This window comes from Kryptolebias marmoratus, linkage group LG5, assembly GCF_001649575.2.
Source record: "Kryptolebias marmoratus isolate JLee-2015 linkage group LG5, ASM164957v2, whole genome shotgun sequence".
NCBI classification, from domain to species: domain Eukaryota; kingdom Metazoa; phylum Chordata; class Actinopteri; order Cyprinodontiformes; family Rivulidae; genus Kryptolebias; species Kryptolebias marmoratus.
This window is the reverse complement of record NC_051434.1, coordinates 5,510,218-5,525,421: the sequence shown is the minus strand read 5'-3', so window position 1 is coordinate 5,525,421 and position 15,204 is coordinate 5,510,218. Positions and strand designations below refer to the sequence as shown.

Genomic DNA, 15,204 nt, shown 5'->3' with positions numbered 1-15,204 from the left:
AATCATCAAAATTAAACGAAATAAACATTTGAAATATATGAGTTTGTATGTAATGTATGAATATAATATACAAGTTTCACTTTTTAAATGGAATTACTGAAATCAATCTACTTTTTCATGATATTCTAATTTTATGACCAGCACCTGTATGTAGACTCTTCTGACAGTGGCATTTATACTTAATATACATTTATTTACAGAGTTCATACAGAAAACATGCATAATTTACTAAAAATGCTGATTTTCACCACCTTAAATAAATATCTTTTATCAGATTTGATAGTTTGATAATGGATCATTAATGTTTAGGTTCCTGCAAAAAACAAATGTACTTTTCATTTAATTCACATGTGAAATTTAGATGATTACAGGCTGTAATTTAGTGTATCACCTTTGAGTAAATTTATTTCACAAACATACTCTTATTTATATTTTAACTGAATTCTTTGTATTTTTAGTTAAATCCATGTGATTTGTTTTCTGAAACAAATTTGAAATTTTAAAAACACATCTGAAAGTGTAACAACCCAGAACGGCTTGTTACAGTTTTGATGTCAGACCACAGTAAGATTTAATTTGAAAGCATTCAAAGAATCCAAACAGAAATATTTTCACCTGGAGTGTTCTTGTTGCCCTGTTTACCAACCAGTCCTCGCGCTCGAATCACCTCCACGTCCAGACGTTCCTTCCTGTAGACCATCCCGATCTGGATGTCACCTGACCAACAGAGAGCCAATCAGAATCAGTCTTATTGAGTTTTTATCTAACAGTGAATGTAATGAGCTGTGCTGCTTTTATTTTGTCAAGACTCACTGGATTTAAAAATGTTTAAATGTGCAAAAACAGATCCTATTTTCCCAGGATAATCACTACAGTATATATATTCTAATATTCATGTTTGAATGCATATATATTTATATATAAATTTAAGAACTGATACACAAATCACAATATCGATGTGTAACGATTTATGTCAAACATAATGAATTTGATGTTAAAATACAAACATGTAAAAGTAAAACTATAATTCCCAAACAAAAGCATAAACAAACACTGATGGTTAAAGCAAATACTCTAAAGATTTAATTTATAAATGTAAGCATTTATGTAGAAATCAAAACATAATTGTAAAGAACAATAAAGAACTGGGAATAACAACATATAAATTATTATTCTTACCCATGGGGGGTGTAGCCAAAGTCTGCCGTCCAGCCAGCTGGCCGGGACCCAATCCCTCCAGGAAACCAGTGAACTGTTTATCTGACGCCAGTTTTACTCCTGGAAATATGAGACTGACAAGAAATTTTAAAAAAGGTTGATAATAATGAAAAATATTTTATATTACAACAACAGGAAACAGCATAGAAGAGGCACCAAGAACAGAGATAAAGTGATAAAAACGGCAAAGACAGAATAAAATAATGTGGAAAGGTCATAGAAGAAGATCGGAGAAGGGATTGGAGTAATAGAAAAAAAATGACAGATTTATAAAAGAAATATAAATAATTCGTACGCTCCGGGTTTGGGGTCCTCGGCGTCTGGATCTCGACTCGGTTGACGCGTGAATCGAGATTTAAACTCGATGGCCAAACCAGTTTCTACACTCCTCTGGACAGGAAGTCTGACCACCTTCTTCTTCTTCTCCTCCTCTGCACGAGTTGAAGGACAGAATAAAAAGAGAAGAATTAAGGAGAATGTTTTACTGTAGAGTTGTAACCTGGACAAAGTTTGATTCGTTTGTGGTTCAGACGGGAGACCAGCATCTATAGTCCCAAAAACCACGTTTTAGTGTTTGAACTGGAACTGACCCTCTGGATTGAGCTGGGAGGCGCTCTGACTCTTTTTCCCCAGTCCAACCATTCCCATCATTCTCGCTCCAAAGCTCGAGCGGCGCTTCTTGTCGTCATCGTCGTCGTCGTTTCTGCCCAACGAGCAGATCTCCCCACCGACGCTCGACGACTTGGTGAGAGGAGCGCCAGGGTTTGTCGCTGCCCTGCAGCAGAAGAGAAGTACAACAAAACCTGTTAGTTTTCAGACAGGAGGGGTAAAAATGCACCTGTCAGTCTCCTGAGGAGGGACTTAGGAATGTGGGAGGAGCCAGTACAAGCACACAGGAAAGAAATAAAAGCCTGAGTTCCCTGTAAACACATCACAACAGCACACAGATGAACCCAGCGCTGACCCGGTCCGATTCCAGTCACGTCATTGGTCAGTCTCTTACTTTGTTTCAGGCTCCTCCTCCTCTCCCTCCTCCACTGATTCGCTCTTCTGAAGCGTCGCTTCGCCTGCTGTAGCTGCGGCTCCCACTATTTCCTGTGTCCCCTCTGATCCTGCACCCAAGCCCACCTCCACAGGGTCCACCTTACTGTGTCAGCCAATCAAAACACAGGACGGCAGCATGCAGACAGAAACATGCAGAGTGACGATGGCAGGTAAAAGAAACATGCGAACATAAACAGAAAATCATGCAAAAAAAACACTGTGACACATGAACAGATGACATGAGGCACAAACACACATGATGCTGGCAGAGCAACGTCTGCCGGTGTTTTAGTTCCACATAAGATCAATACAGATTATAAATAAAGGCCTAGCCTTCCTTGAATGAATGCATATCATGCTGTTGCATTTTGTAAATTCTTAAAAGAAAAAATTTATGGTTCTCACGATGTAAACCTGAAACTGAAGGTTCTTTAATTGACAGACTGGTCTGTGACTGAATTCTGTTTCTCACCTCATCCTGCGGGCAGCTCGGGTTTCAGAGGCGTTGGACATGGCAGAGACATCGCTGACGTCACTATCTGATGATTTGAAGGACAAACTGTCCCTCATCTGTGGGGAGAGGACAGGTGGAACATGTGTGCAGTTTGAAATGACAATTTATGTAGACTTCTGTAGTGTTGTGGTGTTTGTTTACCTTTGTGGGGTCCTTCATCACACCTGCAGACAAAGAAGAGCAGCATTAGTTTGTTACAACATACAGGCATGTCCTACATTTGGTTGAATAGATTTTGTGTAATTTCACAGTTTATCATTCTCATGTTTGTCCTCATAGACGGTCGTGTCACTATGAAGATGTGTTTAGATCCAGAAAATGCAGCAACATCGTTTATCCTGTTTCTACCTCCACTAGACGATCAAAATTAAATTAAATAAACGCATGAGATATTGCTGCAGGAAGCAACATTTTCAGCTTTTCATTGTTTCTTTTTAAAAAAAGAGAAAAGAAGTAAAACCAAACTTCAGTCTGACTTTGGGTCACTTTAGAAAAACTACAGTAGTGATGAAAAACTGAACAGACAGAAAATTCACAGCAGCTAAAAGAAATTCTGAAACAAATAAACAGTGTCTCTACCTTCTCCACTTGCCGGCAACACATCGCCTTCAGATTAACAACAATGGACGAAAACAAAAGAAAATCAACATAAAAAAGGTCACAAATGACTAAAATCTCTAATGATAAATGAAGAGCTGAATATATTGATAGTTTAGAGCTGAGAAGTACTTATAACTACTATAAATGTCGACATGGGTTCAATTCTGGGCCATGTTTTGTTGTTGTAAATACTCTGTGTTTTCATTTTTCTGCTTAAGAATATAAAACAGATCTGAAATCCTAATTATTATTCACAATTTAAAAAAAAATGCTAATACTAATAACTATGGAACTAGTAAATGATGGACTGAATTATCAATAGATGCCTAGACAGAAGCCTGAAGAACTAATCAAAGTGGTAAGAACTAAAACTAAAAGTTTCAGGTGACAAACATATTCAGGTCACATGATCTAGACACTACCTGTTTGCACATGGGGCCAGCTAACAGACGGTACCATACCATTGGGTGTTTTCCTCTGCTGGTCCTGCCATGTGACCTCTGCATCATGCAGACAGAGACACCTGATTGGTCAGACTACAGTGACACATAGACTCTCTTCAGGCAGTCCCTCTAATATCAGCCCAGTTATACGAGCAGGAAACACGCCTCCATTTTCATCACCATCAACACCTAGACTACAACACCTTAGTTTCGAGATGAGAGACTTGCCTTTTCTGGTCCCTCCAGGTGTCGCTGAGCGCCTCTCTGGATCTGATACATGCAGGTGTGATGAGATGATGCAACAAACATGAGCACATAAACCACTAAATGAATAGTATTAATGGTGAAGGGTTTTTGACACACACACACACCAGTGAAGTACACACCTGGAGTTTGAGGGGGCGGAGCTGGAGAGGGGGCTGGTGAAGGAGCAGGACTAGGTGTTGGAGCAGGTGCAGGGGGCAAGGGGGGTTCAGGAGGTGGTTGTGATTGAACAACAGAAGGAGGGGGATGAACTGGAGTAGGAGGCGGGGGCTGAGTGGGGGGAGATGTTGGACCAGAGGGAGGGGCAGGTTTTGGGGTGGGGGTGGGTGCAGGTGCAGGTGTGGCTGTAGGTGCAGGTGTGAGTCTAGGTGCAGGTGCAGCTGTAAGCGCAGGTGCAGGTGTGGATGCGGGTCCAGGTACAGGCACAGGTGCACGTGCATGGGAGGGTGTAAATGCAGGTCTAGCTGCAGGCACATGTGCAAGTGCAGGTGTAGGGGTAGACGCAAGGGAGGGTGCAAATGTGGGTCCAGGTGCAGGTGAAGGTGCGGCTGTAAGCACAGGCGTAGGTGCGCGAGCAGGTGCAGGGGGTTGTTGGGTTAGGGTAGATGGTGGAAGAGGTCCCTGGACTCGTATAAGAGGAGGTCCATGATGATTGGCTTGAGTAGCGGTCTGTTTTTGAACTGGGGGAGGGACCTCGTGATGTGGATTGGGTGGGGGTAAGGTTGTTGACGGCGCTCCTGCGGTTGGCGTGCCCAAAAGTGATGGACAGCAGAAGGTTTTGGGGAGAAAGGAAATGAAATGATGATCAAAGACATGAATGAAACAGACAATGAGAGGATGAATGGCTGTATGACCAGCTTCAGAGACTAATCACATGAGGGGACAACGAGGTAAGCAGGTCGCTGAACCTGACAGTGGCTCAAAACCACTGGTGTCATGACTCAGTTCATGTACGAAGGTTGTCCACAACGTGGTGTACAAGTGCTTCCTCAGACTCGTGTTAATCTGTTCCCTCTTACCTGCACTTACTTATTTCTTACACAACTACAGCTACCACACAGTTCTCTCGTTCTAACTCTAAGCAGGTAAACGACACTCAGGTGTTAAAGCCAGTACCTGTCTGTATAGAGTCAGAAGGTTCTCCATCTGAAAGACATGACTCAGCGTTAGGCTGCTGTGACCTTCATGGTTCCATCTGATGCTCCTGCTCAGCAGGGCCAGTTAAATCAAGAAAGGCCCCCACTGAACATCTCAGTTAAACCCAATTCTGAAGCTGAATTATAGATGTAATTATTTAAAAAATACTTGTTTCTTTCATAGTTTTCTGATAACTAGTTTAAAATCTTTTGAATCAAACAAAAGGTGTTTTCCCCCTATTTCTTGTCTTTTTTGGTGTATTCACACAAATAAAAACCATCTTCTGCACAACTGGTTCAGATTATTGTTGGATGAAGCCTGAATTGATGTTACAACCTCTTCAGAAATAGTTTGCATTAATGTGGAAATAATAAGCGAACAATAGCTGCCACTTTTTCCTGATTAATTTCTTAAAGAACACAAACAAAGATCAAATATAAAAGCATGAAATAAGATGCACAGAGCCACATCTTTTACCCTTAAAAAATTGTGATGAACATATATTCAGTACTAACTAATAAATAAATAAATGAATCCCAGTTTAATGTGCAGCAGCGCACCTTAATAAATTACAACCAAGTAATCTTACTTTTACCCTTGTATTTACATCTTTACCCAAATAATCCATCAAAACCCAACAAAGTCTGAAGACTCCACTTTAAAAACATTAAACTACAGATCATCTTCCAGTAAAACTGCTACTCTTATCATGCAGCTCTCACGTTTATATTAAGGGCTGTACAATCTTTTACACTTTTAATCCATACTACCATACAGTAAACAATTTTACCTAAAGATTTATCCAGTATTAAGGACAAGTTTAGTAAGTTATTTAGAAAATATCAGTTAAGTCTGGTAATTTTATAACAGAAACACCAAAGTTAGACAAATCAGAAAATTCACTTTCATAGAAAGAGAAAAAATGAAGAATTCCAACAAAATCCCCAAAAAATCCAACCCGTTTTCAATGAGGTGTGAAGCTGTTAATTTGAAAACTAGATTACTTTCTTCTGAATTACTCTTTGGCTGTGTTTGAAATCTTCCCTTCTTCACTCGCTTCTTGTTTCCTATAAAAATTGTGGATCTCAAATTTTGCTTCAGCTCAACAAAGCCTCATAAATGTGTTGGATATTTAGTGTCAGTTTATATATAACAAACCTCCTCAGACATTGTTTAATAACAACAAGAAACTTGGAGTTTCTGATCAATGACTAGAAAAAGAAATTAAAAAGCCATACTGACATATCAGGAAATCTAAGCAGTGAAAGTTTTTTGGTTTATCTTAAAGCTGAAAATGTTGTGATTTTAAGTTATGATTTGCCACCTTAAAAGTACTTTTTATTGCAGCAGCACTTTCCAACCAATGTGAAGAAGAAGACCCAAATTTGAACCGCATTAACAAACAGCATCAACGTTATGTGTAAAAAACCAGATATGACAGACTGTATAACGTCTGCTGAATGTGGACCCTCCTTGTTACTGATTGGTTGGCTTGACGCGTCACCTGACAGGTATGCAACGTGTCCAGCATACATACTTCTGTCAAGAACTCCTTTTGGCGGGACGACAGGCAGCTGGCGTCCTCGGCGAGTGCAGACGGCTGTTCCTGTCGGACTCGTGAGGGAGGATCCGCCTCGAGCGTTTGCTCTGTTGTAAAAAAAAAAAATATATATATATATACAGAAATAAAAAGTGAAACAAAAGTTATCAAACGATCAAGAAAGTAAGGTGAAAAGTCTTGAGTCAAACTGGTCTCAGTCCTTAAAGCTTGTTTATGGGATTTAGATGCATTAACATAAATGTTCTCAGCATTATGGCACAGATCTCCTCGTATCTGATTAGAGACTGTCATCAGTTAAATAATTTTTAAAAAGTGACTTGAGATGCTTTGGCTTCATCAGATCTTCAAATATGTCCAGTAGATCTTGCGAGTTTTGAACTGATTTACTTTAAGAACAGCTGCAGGACCAACATGAGGAGCAGCTTCTGGTTCTGGACTAAATACTTCACTGTGAACAAAATCAACAGCGCCTGTTAGACAATATTAATCCAAACTTCTCTGCTTTCTGTCAAATGTCTTCAGCACAAAAAACAATCTTTAGATTTTTCTACGACTGCTCTTTGTCTCGTTTAGACGTTAAAGTTTGATGATTTTGTCTCAGTCAAGTATTTAGTTTGGTGGAAGCTGAGGGGTGTTCAGAAAGTTCACAAATAAAACATTTTTTCATCTGAGCTCATGCAACATAACCAGCAAACAAACAAGAAATTAATAAAAAGATGAACAACAAGATGAAAAATAAAAGAAAAAATATTTGAAAAGACAAGGGAGTTTATCTAACAAAATAAAAATTTAAAACAGCAGCAGGTTAGTGGTGTGACGTCACTTTCAGACAAAAGAATGGTGTTATAAGTGATGAGTCCTTCATGCTTTGCTTTAAGGATTAAAAACGACAATTAGCAGCCACTAAAGATGGCGCTGACGTCTGATTGGCCAGCGGCAGGTCACCTGATCAGGGCAGGTGAAGGGGGGGCGGAGCGACCGGACCTCAGGTAAGAGGAGTCGGCTCGGTCAGTCGAGTGTGACCGTGTGTAGATGGGTCGGTCGGTCATAGCTCGATGGTCGGCAGAGCGGGAGCGGCTGTAGTAGTCTCTCCGGTCCATCCCACGACTGTACCTGCATGTTACCATGACAACTGTCAACCTCACATCCACTGCACCTGCGAAACGGGTGAGTTAGCGACGCCATCCTGGCCACCGGGCCGTCATCACCTGTGGAATCTGTAATTCAAAATTATAAAGGCACAGCAAGTGGAAGTTTAAACACCAAAAACAGATTTGGTACATTTTCCAAAAGGAGGAAAACCCGGCAAAAGATGCGGAAAAGGAGAAAAAGGAAGTTTTATGATCTTTCTGGAAACAAATAACAAATGGATTAAATTTCAAAGACAAATCAAAGCAGTCAAAAGATCACTAAGACCCCAAGAAAAAAATAAAAAGCCACAAAACAAGACTATCCATCTGTCCTCTACATGTATAACTACACCTACGTCTGTCTGTCTGTCTGTCTGTCTGTCTGAAAGTCCAACTGTCTGTCTGTTTACCTCAGCAGCTCCTCATCATAAGCGTCGGGCTCATACGGAAAGTCAGGGATGAAGTCCTCACTGAGGAGCAAACAAACGTCAGAACTCCAGAACAAATCTAATATAAATCTAAACCTTTCATGGTCTACAGGGCTTACCTGTAGTCCTCACAACTCCCATTCATTACATGGTTGGTCCAGGTGGGGTGTGGACCGTTAAAATATCTTATATACAGGAAAACATATTAATGAATAGATGTTTACTCATTACTGTCACTGTTGGTACAACTACTAGGTAAAACTATGGCTGCAGTACCTGTCATAAGACTCAAGAGAGTTGCCAACAGACATTCTCCTCAGCTGTCGCCTAAACACAAAGAGAGAGAGGCAGTGAGACCAGAACTACAACCGTACTAAAGCCAGTAATACAAACTAAACTACATCGCTACTGCACAAACAAACAAGGTCTGCAAACTGGACTAAAAGTAGTACTGAATCCAATCATTAAACTAGAAGAATGAGCAGCACCGGAGACACGGGCAGAACTAAAACCAGATCTTCCTCCAGGAGTCTACATCCAGGTTCTGACAGGGATATACAGAAGTCTTCAACTAAAACTGGTAAGTTTAGTCCAAAAACTACCAACATTCAGATCAGACCATTGACATACTGTATATTATGATACTGTATATTAAGTTGAAGCTGTAAGGGGAACAGCGTCCCCGCAGGCTGGCAGTGAAAGTTTTAAGTGCCGCTCCTTCCACGTAAACCAGAGGTGTCCAATCCTGGTCCCGGAGGGCCACTATCCTGCATGTTCTCCTTGTTTCCCTGCTCCAACACACCTGATTCAGTGGTTAAATCACTTCTTCATGTTCTGCAGAAGCCTGTTACTCACCCATTGATTCAAATCAGGTGTGTTGGAGCAGAGAAACAAGTAAAACATGCAGGATGGTGGCCCTCGAGGACCAGGGTTGGACACCCCTGATGTAAACAAACAGGACTTTGCTCTTATTAAGAAAAAAAAAAACGCCTCTTATCATTTTTTTTCAGGTGATGACTCTTGTTGACTGTCGTTGTTCTTATCTTGAATGTTCAAACATTCATTTTTCTAGCACGTTTTAGCTGTAATTATTATTTTATGCTTAAAGAAAGGTCACGTGTGTGCGGTGGAGTAGACCGGACTTAAAGCACCACATCCCTAGGGCGCAGACTCTGGTCCCAGAAATACAACATGGCAGCTGCCATAAACCCTGTCCTGTTGGCTTCAACTCCCAACAACGAGAGGAGTCTGGGACATTTGCTCTGTTATTATAATATAATATAATATACAGCATGTTAGTTTATTGATCCAGCAGAAGCAGGGAGGAGGACTTTACCTGCCGGGACAGGTTTATCTGACTCACCTGCTGCGATTGTCTGACTAAATTTCTCTACTGATTTACTGATACTAAGTAAATGACAAGAAATACTCTTGGCGTTGATCGATGGCTGTGACCCACGTCAGGTGTTGCCACGGTTACCTGTCAAGGCTGCTGTACTGAGCAGCGTCAGAGTACGCTCGGTTCAGTCTGGAGCCCCGCAGGAGCCGCACGGCATCCTCCCGGTACAGGGGATACAAAGGGTTGCCGCTAGCGACCAGAGGTCAAAGGTCACAGAAGCGATGGGTAAAACAGGGATAGAAACGGACAGCGTTTTGGTAAGAAAGAAAGAAAGTGTGGTCTTTCGGGAAAATGATTGGCTTTTTGGGTCCCAAGAAAAATAAAATAAAAATCTAATTTTACCCATAAAAGCACATTTCACCTGTTTTCATCTCACTTTATATATTCTCATAAATTCCCATCTCATCTGACCTTTAATCTTCTACCATCTAATCTAATCTTCCCTAGTCTTATATCACCAACTTTTTAAGTATTACAGAAAAATTACTTATTTTATCTCATTTTTCAGTACACATAAACTGAATACACTGAACCTTATTTAATTTGGCTTCATCTAAAGTTCTCATTTTGTGCCATTTAGTTAAATTACATCCACAGTTGTCCCATTTGATTCAGACACATCTTGTTTTATCTGTGACCTCAGTTTTATCTAATCCTGCAACATCACAATTCTCTCAGTTAATCAGATTTTGTCTTTCAACACATCCCATTTGCTCTCGTCTCAGTTTGTGAGATCTGCTTACCTCTGAGGAGGAGGTTGGCTCGGCGATCGCGACCTCCGGACCATCTCAGATCGGGAGCAGTGATTGGACGACATCACCTGTTCTGGCACTGAGAGGGTGGAGCTGTGGAAGTCCCGCCCGTTTTGTCTGTAATCTGCACAGAGGACGAATAAAGTTTAACTGTGTACTGTCAAAAGGAGGCAGTCCTTTCAGTTCCACGTTCAGAGTGAAGTCAGCCATCAGTGGATTTACTGTAAATGAGGTTTAGTGACATCTAGTGGTGAAACTGCAAACTGCAGCCAACAGAACGCCGTTACTATAAAAAAACTAATTTCCTTCATCAGCTTGTTTATGTTTTATAATTGAAAATCATAAATAACCTGTTTATAAAGCATTAATAAACTATAAAGTTACCATTATAGTAAAGAGGCAGCAATAAGTATATGTTGTTTTTGCTCCACATTTTTTTCGGTATACAATTAAATGATTTGCCAACCCCTGTATTTGTTCCAGTTATTGTTTTAAACAAGTTCCTTTTATTTTTAAACCCAGGGTTATATAACGTTCCACCAAAACTTCATGGTGCCGTGCACAACGGGACGCTGGGTTTACCTGATATCACCCCGATGCCGTCTTCGCAGTCGTAATCTGAAAACTCGCTGTCGCTGATCCTCTGGGACCCTGCGCAGAAATAAACGGAGACAAATAAAGCCGGACGTTTAAGCCTGAAAACAGATCATCTATGGTGTCTTATCTTAATGACACAGGCGCTATTACCTGAGTTACAATAAGGACCTTTGTCTGTCAAAACATCATGTGACGTGAAAAAAGTGAACAAAAACAAGAAGAAAACGTTAAAAAAACAACAACATAATGAACTGAAGACAAACAAACAACTCAAATGATAACTTTCACAAACTGCTATGACTTAAAAGCAACAATAACACAATAAAAATGGTTCAGTGAGACTCGAAGTGTGTTTAGGGAGAGGTTTAGTGTGAATCGGTGTGCGTCTCACTCTGCAGCCTCCTCTGGGAGGGCTCAGCCTGCAGTCCCCTCCTCTGCAGGTACGGGGAGGCGTTTGGCAGCGGCAGAGAGGAAACGTCATGAAGCTGCAACTTGTACCAGTGAGGCTGATCATCCAGCAGAGCCGACTCCAGCTCGATCAGGACCTGAGCAGACACAGAACCCACACGCTGAAGACCTTTCAGGAGGTTATTCTTATAAAGTGTCCTCGGTGTGTTCTCACCTCTCCTAAGAACTGGCTCTCCTCTTCCCGGACTCTGGCCTGGTCCCACACTGTTAGCTCCAGCATCCGTTCTCTAAACTCACGCCGGTGCACCGGGGAATACATGAAAGTCTGATTCCAACGAGGCTCCAGTGACTTCTTCACTGTCTTTGTCCGACGTTTGCTTTTATCACTGCAATTAAAGCCAATTAAAGCCAATTAAAGACAATTAAAGACCTGTGTGTGTAAATATCTCATGAACCACTAAACAGATTTTAATAAAACCTTCAGAAAGTAATCACTGAATATACATCTACAACTGAGATCCAATTAAAGGTGGCCATCACAACTAATCAACATTAGCCAACAGAAAAATATCTATAACTCAGCCAGTTTTACAAATACCGAACTAAAATTTGATGTGGTAGTGGCTGAGAGTCACTGAGTGTGACACCTTGTAATATCTCATGAGATCCCATTCAAAGTCAACCTAAGTCAACATAAAAATAATTATAACTCAGTCAATCTTACATACATTGAGCTAAATTTGGCATGGTAGTAGCTGAGAGTCACAACACATACTTCATGTGCCGACAGATCATGTTAGATCTCACGGTACTGCATGAGATTTGCTTCTCAACAGAAGCTGATCTTAGTCTGAAACTCATCGAGCGACAAGCATTCCTTTAAGGAATGCTGGGTCTTTATCCTCTTATTTTACCTTCTGTCTGGCAAGAAGTAGATCTTGACGTAGGGGTTTCGCGGTCGGCCATCATCTCGAGCAGTGAGCTCTTTGGCGCCAAGGACAGTGACGATCAGCTGATGACCAACTTTATCATACCACAGCTTGATCTACATAAAAAAGGTATAATTGGAGCTATAAACAATTGGAGAAATTATCTGGTGAACAGCCGTGGAACATCAAGGAGCCCCAGGAAAAAGGAGGAGAACCGTACAGCTGAACTCATGATACTGAAAACCTAAACACTAATAAGAACCACTGAATCAGTTTTAAAACTTCTTGGAATAGAAATAGAAAAATACTGAAGACCCGTAGTGTAAATTCATACATTATATGATCTATAATATACCTTTTAAAAAAAGTAAAAGCAAATAAAATGTGTGGAACAAAAATAACAAAATAACAAAAACAAATCCCACAAAACGACAGCAGACCCAAACCAAAGATGAACTTCATCATCTGGAACATCTGGAACATCCACACAACCAACAAAAACACCAAATATTAAAAACTAAGATTTCACAGAACCCTACAGGACATAAGCAGCAGAGTAATCCCCCAGGAGCTACACAACAGCAAAAAAAAGGGGGATGAGCGGGAAAGAAATCAATGCTTTAAGACCTAAAGCAAAGTCCTACAGATCGTTAAACCGATGCTGAACTAATCTGGAGACCAACTCAACTGAAGCAGAGAAATACACAGAAACAAAAAGGGAAACCTCATGAGTAACAGAACCCGATGAACAGAAGCAGAACCTTCAGAAACAAGGATGGAAGAAACTTAAAAGGCTGATCTGAGCTCAACAGAATTATCTTCAAACAGGTGGACTTTCATCATTTGAAACAGAAGAAACAATTACACTAAAAACCCAATCAAGCAGAAACCACAAGAACCACAGGAGGCTGAACCAAACAAGAGCCTTACAGAACAAAACATATGACCCATTAAGAACAGATTTGGAAACAGCATATCAAAATGTACTGTCATTTTATTTTTTACAGAAATGAAACCAACAGCTATGCCTAAAAGACTGAAACTAAACTACAGAACAAAGACGGAACACCGATCTCTAACTTTCCATCTGTTCTACCGTTTACCTGAATTCTGGGAACCAGAGGATGCCTGTTCGCAGCCTGAAAACGCACACACACACACACACACCACCATGGAAACCTCGGTTACGTCACACTTTTCCACCTGCGAGACGTGAGACGGTTGGTAAACTTACGGAGACTTGTCCAGATAAAACGCTGGGGCTCAACGGAGACGTGACAGAGATGGCCGGACCGACTTTCTGCGAATCGAAGGAACTGGAACCTGAACACAGAAACATAGAAACACACCTGTACCCTTGAAAGAAACCTGGTTTATATTCTGGTTAGTATTTTAGGACAGTAAAACCCCTTTCAGACACAAAATCTTAGCTTAAACGTAAAGCAGCTTGAGTGGACATATGACCATTTTGTTTAAAACTTGACGTTGTGCGTAACCTCAAGCAATATTGTGTGCCAAATTCAGCTCAATATCTGTAAATTTAACCGAGCTATGGCCATTTTTTGTGATTGATTAGCTGTGGCCTCGTCTTTAATTCCTTATGCTAGGCTGTTAATTTTTACGCCTGAAAAAGGTTTAGTAATTTTCAGTGAACAGAGTGGAGATGGATGGAAGTGGTTTTAACTCTTCGTGGTGGTTTCTGTTGTGTTCCACTCACTGGAGTCCAGGTGAACAGTGGAGCCATCAGCTGCTCTTGAAATGTCTCTGCAGAACACAGATGGACAGGTATTTGTTCACGTGGCACTCTGACAAACGAGCTTTGATTGAAAGATAATTACAGATAGTTGAAGATGATTCTAAGACTTGGAGGTTTGACTGTGACCCACCTAACTGGTCTGCAAACCACCAGCTCCACCTGCGGTTCTGGTTTGGATTCCATGATGATGTTGTAGACCTCATTGAAAGTGGCGCCCTGCAGAACCCGACCATTCCACTCAAGAACCTGATCACCTGAGGCAAAGAAATGTGATTGGAAGAAAAATTGTTCCAACTATGTTAGCGAGATATAAGAAACAGATCTGTGCAGATACTAAATAATTAGCTTGTATGCAACATCAAGTAAGGTAAATTAATCCAAGCATGTCGCGCAACAATAAATTTACTGTCAGTTTATGACTGATCTATCAGGAGAGTCTGCCTGATAAAGCCTCAATTCTGAAAAAAAGAGCAATACGAATAATTCCTCAGCCTGAAGGACAGCAGGAATAGTTTCTCAGTGTTTGGTCACTTTAAACTTGTTTTACAGCATCAAAGTTTAAGAAAATTATCCAAAAAATGATATTAAATTTGTAATAACACAGTTAATATTTACAGTAGAACTACAGTTAATGTTCAGTATGATAACTGATCCGTAGATGTGCTACACCATCAGATGTTTACCAGGTCTCAGATGTCCAACCGTGTCAGCCAGACTTCCTTTCTTCACTTTGGTGATAAATGCACAGAGACGACCCGACTCTGTCATCTTTCCCCCGACAACCTGGACACACGTCACCCATGAGCAAGGCGCTTAACTTCACCTGAAACAAAAAGTGAGGCGAGGAAGAGGACAATCGGGAGCATCACCTTCAGCCCCAGCAGTGCTCCCGTGTCTGCAGGAACCGTCCCGTCCTTCATCCTTTTGTTCAGCACAATCCGACCAATCAGACGCTCTCCATCTTTGGATGGTTGCCACGTGACCGGCTGCTAATGAGTCGCAACAACAAACAGATATGGTTCAT

General features: G+C 40.9%; 1 protein-coding gene across 4 annotated transcripts in view; it reads right to left on the bottom strand.

Annotated features, from left to right (window-relative positions):
• LOC108243944 (regulating synaptic membrane exocytosis protein 2) overlaps window positions 1-15,204 on the bottom strand; it is a 32,343-nt gene that overhangs the window by 2,751 nt on the left and 14,388 nt on the right. For 3 of the 4 annotated variants that reach the window (XM_037975894.1, XM_037975895.1, XM_037975896.1), the window contains 30 exons: window positions 15,050-15,169; window positions 14,864-14,963; window positions 14,311-14,434; window positions 14,142-14,188; window positions 13,659-13,747; window positions 13,528-13,563; window positions 12,410-12,540; window positions 11,710-11,881; window positions 11,479-11,632; window positions 11,238-11,261; window positions 11,073-11,141; window positions 10,482-10,614; window positions 9,820-9,927; window positions 8,616-8,666; window positions 8,459-8,524; window positions 8,322-8,381; window positions 7,727-7,894; window positions 6,758-6,867; window positions 5,200-5,229; window positions 4,206-4,820; window positions 4,048-4,089; window positions 3,838-3,876; window positions 3,356-3,382; window positions 2,918-2,940; window positions 2,735-2,832; window positions 2,222-2,365; window positions 1,809-1,993; window positions 1,514-1,649; window positions 1,180-1,292; window positions 616-717 (listed from right to left, as the gene is read on the bottom strand). In XM_037975894.1, coding sequence (XP_037831822.1) covers window positions 616-717; window positions 1,180-1,292; window positions 1,514-1,649; window positions 1,809-1,993; window positions 2,222-2,365; window positions 2,735-2,832; window positions 2,918-2,940; window positions 3,356-3,382; window positions 3,838-3,876; window positions 4,048-4,089; window positions 4,206-4,820; window positions 5,200-5,229; window positions 6,758-6,867; window positions 7,727-7,894; window positions 8,322-8,381; window positions 8,459-8,524; window positions 8,616-8,666; window positions 9,820-9,927; window positions 10,482-10,614; window positions 11,073-11,141; window positions 11,238-11,261; window positions 11,479-11,632; window positions 11,710-11,881; window positions 12,410-12,540; window positions 13,528-13,563; window positions 13,659-13,747; window positions 14,142-14,188; window positions 14,311-14,434; window positions 14,864-14,963; window positions 15,050-15,169 — 3,316 coding nt within the window. The remainder of the gene's footprint in view (window positions 1-615; window positions 718-1,179; window positions 1,293-1,513; window positions 1,650-1,808; window positions 1,994-2,221; window positions 2,366-2,734; window positions 2,833-2,917; window positions 2,941-3,355; window positions 3,383-3,837; window positions 3,877-4,047; window positions 4,090-4,205; window positions 4,821-5,199; window positions 5,230-6,757; window positions 6,868-7,726; window positions 7,895-8,321; window positions 8,382-8,458; window positions 8,525-8,615; window positions 8,667-9,819; window positions 9,928-10,481; window positions 10,615-11,072; window positions 11,142-11,237; window positions 11,262-11,478; window positions 11,633-11,709; window positions 11,882-12,409; window positions 12,541-13,527; window positions 13,564-13,658; window positions 13,748-14,141; window positions 14,189-14,310; window positions 14,435-14,863; window positions 14,964-15,049; window positions 15,170-15,204) is intronic. The other variant, XM_025008930.2, reaches the window with a different exon arrangement.